General features: G+C 36.4%; 1 protein-coding gene across 1 annotated transcript; it reads right to left on the minus strand.

The window, feature by feature from the left end:
• Positions 1 to 1,920: 1,920 nt before the first annotated feature.
• Positions 1,921 to 3,795, minus strand: LOC118040127 (probable glutathione S-transferase). Its single transcript, XM_035046995.2, has 2 exons — positions 3,371 to 3,795; positions 1,921 to 2,554 (listed from the first exon to the last, which is right to left on the minus strand). Exons 1-2 carry the CDS (start codon positions 3,686 to 3,688, stop codon positions 2,210 to 2,212), a joined length of 663 nt encoding a protein of 220 aa, XP_034902886.1. The 5' UTR covers positions 3,689 to 3,795; the 3' UTR covers positions 1,921 to 2,209.
• Positions 3,796 to 5,751: the final 1,956 nt, after the last annotated feature.

The raw sequence follows: 5,751 nt of genomic DNA on the forward strand, positions 1-5,751 counted from the left end.
TGGTCTGAATTCAAACCGCTAATTCATCTCGGGAGATATATGGGCGGCATAAATTGAGCACGTGACGTCTGAGCGGTTTTTTCTACAACAGACGCTCACAGTCTAGAGCCAACAATCGAAACCGGCAAATTCATGGTTTCGGTGACCACGCACAACACCAGCGATTCCGTCCAGTTTAGCCGCATATTTTGAAGCAGATGGTAAGATTTAATTTAAAATGAAAATATATTGTTAATTAATTTGTTTATTGCTTATAAATATATTTAACTTGCAACTTTTTTATTTTCTTACAGGGCTTACGTCTCTTTGGACATGAGCCGAGTCCAATGAAGCTATTTGTAAGAGACGCAATGTGCGAAGTCAAGACCGCCAAAAGGGGGTGCAACAGCACGTGGACACCCGTTGCTCAGCACTTTTTGATATGTTCGTTCAATATTTTATTTTTGTAAGTTATTGCTTTTTCTTGAATTGAATATGATGATTTTTTTAAAAAAATTCAGGAGACCTATAATAGCCGGTTGAGGGAGAGATATGAGGACGATCATTCGACCTATCTGAGATTTTGATCCGGATTTATGGATGGAAGTCGATCAGTCTGGTGGATCCCGATAAAAATCGGGTCTACGGCCTCTCCAACAACTAACGGCCAAATAACTTGAGGTCGGCCCGTAGTGTCTTAAACCATTAGGAGCTCTCCATCAGTATTAAGCACGCAGTTAGAGGAGTTCATTGCCTTGAAACAACAATATCAACGCCTCTCAACGGATTATGATCAGCTCCGTCAAATGGTTATGGAGATTAGATTAAAGATAGGAGATGATCCATGTGCTCCCTTTTGGTCGTACGGTCCCGGCAACAATCAGCCTCCTCCTCCTCCAGCTCCGCCACTATTTTAGTTTATTTTTGTTTTTATTAAACATTAAATTTGTAATGAATATTTGGATTAATATTATTTATACATTTTTAATGTTTAATACAAATTTATTTGGTTATTAAGTTTTTTTTTCCTGTTAATAAATAATTTTTTTTGTAATTTGAATAAATACCGATGGATTTCCAAACGGAAACATCCCGTCGGTATTATACCGAGTGTTGCAAAAAAATTACCGTTCATGCCATATTCGTTGATGGATATATTTTGTCGGTATTTTCCATTACTATTACCGATGGATATATTTCATCGGTATTTGACAAGGAATTCTAAAATATTTATTTTCCTTTCCACAATCACCTACGGATATTCTGTTGGAAACACAGATGGAGTTGTTCCTTTGGTAAAAATTCTTGTGGGTAAATGTTTTTTTTTCTTGCGCGCTTTGCCATCTGTAATATCGTCGGTGTTCTGTCAGTATTTGTTTTTTTTTAAATTATCAACAAAATTGACGACGGAATGGAAAATTACCGATGATCAAAATTTCGACAAACAGATTCCATGGAATTAGACCTTAGTTCACTAGCATTTATGAGAAAATTTATATCTGATTTCAATTCCTCAGGTCGTCCTTTGAACCTCTTAATACAGGGGAAAATATAAACCTTGATGGTAGATAGTATTTTGTATTTGTCTCATCCTACTCTCATTGGTTTCATGATTATATATTCATTCATGCATAGCTTTCCTGAGGTCTCTTAAGCTTGCTTAGATAGCGTTTGGGAATGCGGTGCAAACCACATTCTCAAAAAAATTTAATTTTTTTTTTAATAAAAATTTAATACGGTTTTGTATGTTTGGATCGTTTTGACGTGCTGATGTCAAAAATAAATTTTTTTTTTAAAAAAACATTATTGGCATGCATTTCAAACACAAAAAAGTTATTTGAAAAGCAAACCGCTTACCACACTGCCAAACACGCTTTTAGTTTAATAAATTATAGAGTGATGAAGTCATGAAAAAAATTTAGATAAAAATTAAGCTTTCCATGATTAAACACAACTATTTTATTGAAAACTTTAAAAGATAGAAATACAATTCCTAGAAAAAATCCGGAGATTATCTGATATTAGATAGCTTATCAGCCACGATATATTTGAAGGCTAACAAGCATCACAGGGAGAAAAAACACATCCCAAGCCAGGCACAACAAAGTACCCTCAGAATACAAACATATTACAGGCGCAACCAAGTGCTAGCCTTGTTTGAGACATAAATCACACAAAAACAAAACATAAGTATAACATAACACAGGAAATAACACCTCCATGTCTATAGCTACTCAAGCCCAAGCTTCTTCCTCACCATCACAGCGAAATCATAGAGTATCTGAGGATCTTTTAGAGACTTGGACACGCTCTCTTTCTGCAAGCACCTCTTACAGCAAGCAATAAGCTTCGGACAGTCAGCTTCTATATTGAAGTTGCCGATGGTTTCATAGGCATAAAACCAGCAATAGAAAGGAAGTAGTGCTACATCAACGTAGCCGAGGGTCTCGCCCCCAAAGTAAGGCTTGTCTCCAAGCTCTCCTTCCAAAAGCTTGAGGCTGTCAATGAAATCCTTCTTGGCTGCCTCCTGATCTTCTCCGTTTGTTGTCCATATCTTCCTCCCAAAGTCATAGATCTACAGATTCATATCACACCATTGTAAAACAAATTAGTGACTTTTTGGAATCACAGAGGTCAACGGTTGTACCAGTACTTGTAATTTCTGTCTAGCCAATAACTGTTACAGAGGGTAGAAATTCAAATACGGCTAATGCAGCAACTAATTAAGATGGTGTGTAACGTCTTATTTACTTTGCTGCGTTGAAAGTGACAAATAATTAAGTAATAGACGGAAGGCTCATCGTGACTTTTTTTTTTTAATCAAGGGAAGTTCACCAATAGGAAAACCTCAATAATGTCACCATCGATGATATATTTTTGGATACTTGAAGGTGACTACTGACTACCCACCAATATAACAAAAGCATCATCACCCAAGCCCAAAATCTTATCCTTAATCCAATAAATATGATATTTTTAAAGTTTTATTGGGGCGTCTTAAGGTTGTTGGACCCAACCAATTAGGTAATCCTTGTACAGAAACATCGTGCCAAACTCTACTTTAATTATCAGGAACTAACAAGAATGACAATAATGACCAGAAACTTTAATGGCTAATTTGTTACATAAAAAAAATAAATTTCGTGCCCAAGAACACTTGAAATTAACTTCAAACAGACTTTTCCACCATTCCATATTGTGATGCCGAATTTCTTCCTTGATATGATATTAGTCTCAAGGGCTAATTGTACTGGTGATGTAATATTCTAATTCTTCCAAGCTTATCAAATTGCAAAGTAGGTTTAATCACCGGGTGGATTTAAATACACTGTTCAAAACAGCAAAAAATCAAAAACCAAATAGATCAACCATTTAAGAACAAAAAACATACCTTTTTGTCAACAAAATCTGCCCAAAACCTAGACTGAGCTCTCTCGTAAGGATCAGAAGGCATCAAAGGAGCCTTGTCCTTCCACACCTCATCAATATACTGAACAATGATAAGTGACTCACAAACAGGTTTCCCATCATGGACAAGAACTGGGATTTTCTTGTGAACGGGATTCATTTGAAGAAGCAAATCACTTTTGTTCCTCAAATCTTGTTCACTGTACTCATACTTTACACCCTTTTCAGCCAAAGCTATTCTCACTCTCATACCAAATGGACTTGACCAGAAATCCAACAGGGTTACTTGATCACCAGCCATTCTTGAAGTGAAAAAGAAGATGCTTGAAGCAAAGTTAGGCTTGTTTGTTTTCTTGGACTGCAAAAGCTGTGCTTTGTCAGCCTGGAAAAACCAGCATTTGTAGTGAGAAAGGGTGTAGCGGGTCAATATGTCCAGTTTTCTAGAGTTGACTTATTGACTGCATGACAATGATTTGTTCAACATGACAGCAAATTACGTAATCAAGGACCTCACGCTCTCATCTCCCCTTTTCCTTGTTTGCTTCTCCTTTTATGATTTATATAATTTCAGAACAAATAAAATACTTTTTATTTATTTAGTCAATTCTTTTTTTTATACACACACCTCAAGCCGAGGGTGAAAGATTCACCCGAAGCTTGAATTGAAAAGTAGTAAAGGAAGTACTATAAAGCAGCTAAATAAAGACATTTGAAAGTTAATCATAAGAAAATATAAATTATTCTGAATCTCTTTCTTCGCAATCTTGTCTCATACAAAATGATAATTAACCTCAACATATTTAGTACGAGTATAAAAAATAGAATTCACGGATAAATAAGTAGCACTAAGATAATCACACCAAATGGTAGGAGTAGAAGTAGAAGGGATTTGTAGATCTATCAATAAGTTCTGAAGTCAAATAACCTCAGTGGTGCAATCTGCTAAGGTTTTATAATCAATCTAGTTAGAGGAGCAGGCAACTATGTGTTGCTTGCTTGATTCCCCGAAATCAACCTCTGACCAAAGAAAGTAAGGTAACCATCTGTAGACTTGCAATCATTAATACTACATGCTCAATTTGTATTCGTAAAGCCATGTAAAACAAATGAGGAACTACTAGTGATATATAAACCATAAGATGTCGTACGCTGAAGATAACACAAAATGCGTTTAATGGAAACCCAATGAGAATCTATAGGAGCATGCATAAATTGATAGACTCTATTGACAGCAAAGCAAATTTCTGGCCTCGTAAAGGTGAGATATTGAAGAACACCAATGATTTGACAAAACTATGTAGGATCAAAAAATAAGGAATCTGGTAGTATGGTAGCTTTTGAGGTATATATAAGAGTATCAACAGGTTTGCAGGAGGTCATAATAGCCCGAGTATGGATGTCAATAATATACTTATGCTATCATAACATCAGACTCATACTGGTGGACTGAACCTCAATGCCTAAAAAAATAATAAACGGTGCCTAAGTCACGAAGTTTAAACTATAAGCTCAACAACTATATGAGGCGGTGAAGTATAATAGAGTTGCTACCCGTAAGTAAGATAATATCAATATAAACCAAAAGATAAAAGATATCAGCACCAACAAACAAGATAAATAAGAATGTCAACATTGGAAGCGTGAAAGCTAAGAAAAAGTAGAAAATCACTCAGATAAGTGTATCTTGCCCGCGAGGCTTGTTTTAAACCATATAGAGACTTAAGCAATCAACACACATGAGAGGGAAGATCAGAGTCAACAAAACCTGGAGGTTGTTTCACATAGACCTCTTCGATAAAGACTGCATTGAGGACCATTATGGATATTGAGTTGATGAATCTTCCAACCATGTGAAACCACAATGAAAAAGAATAATATGACAATCGCCTGCTTAATAATAGGACTGAAAGTCTTAGAGTAATCAATGTCTTCTTGTCGAATAGAACTTTCAACAACTATCTCGTCTTATACTGCTCAACGTTGCCATCCACATGATGCTTTATCTTGTACACCCAACAACTACCAATAACATTTGTCGCACGTGTGCGGCGGCGCGGCGATCGTCCACTACCAACCCTTCGTGAGGGTGTGGTATGTTGTCTATTTGGCATGGAAAATATGGTGAGACAAGGAGTTCTTTGTCTCTAAGCTAAATATGGACAGGGAGTCGCCACCTAGTATTCTGGTTACTAGGAACCCTTACTGGTCTTTAGAGATCAGGTACGGAGACTGGTTGCGTAAAGGGAAGGTGTTAGCACCCCAACTACGCCCTACCTAAGGTAGGCTGCATTGTTTTGTCTAATAAAATCTAAGTCATGTTGTGGTTTCCTATTGTCCAAAATATGCATTACATGTAATGTCATA

This window comes from Populus alba, chromosome 1 (genome assembly GCF_005239225.2).
Source record: "Populus alba chromosome 1, ASM523922v2, whole genome shotgun sequence".
NCBI classification, from domain to species: Eukaryota; Viridiplantae; Streptophyta; class Magnoliopsida; order Malpighiales; family Salicaceae; genus Populus; species Populus alba.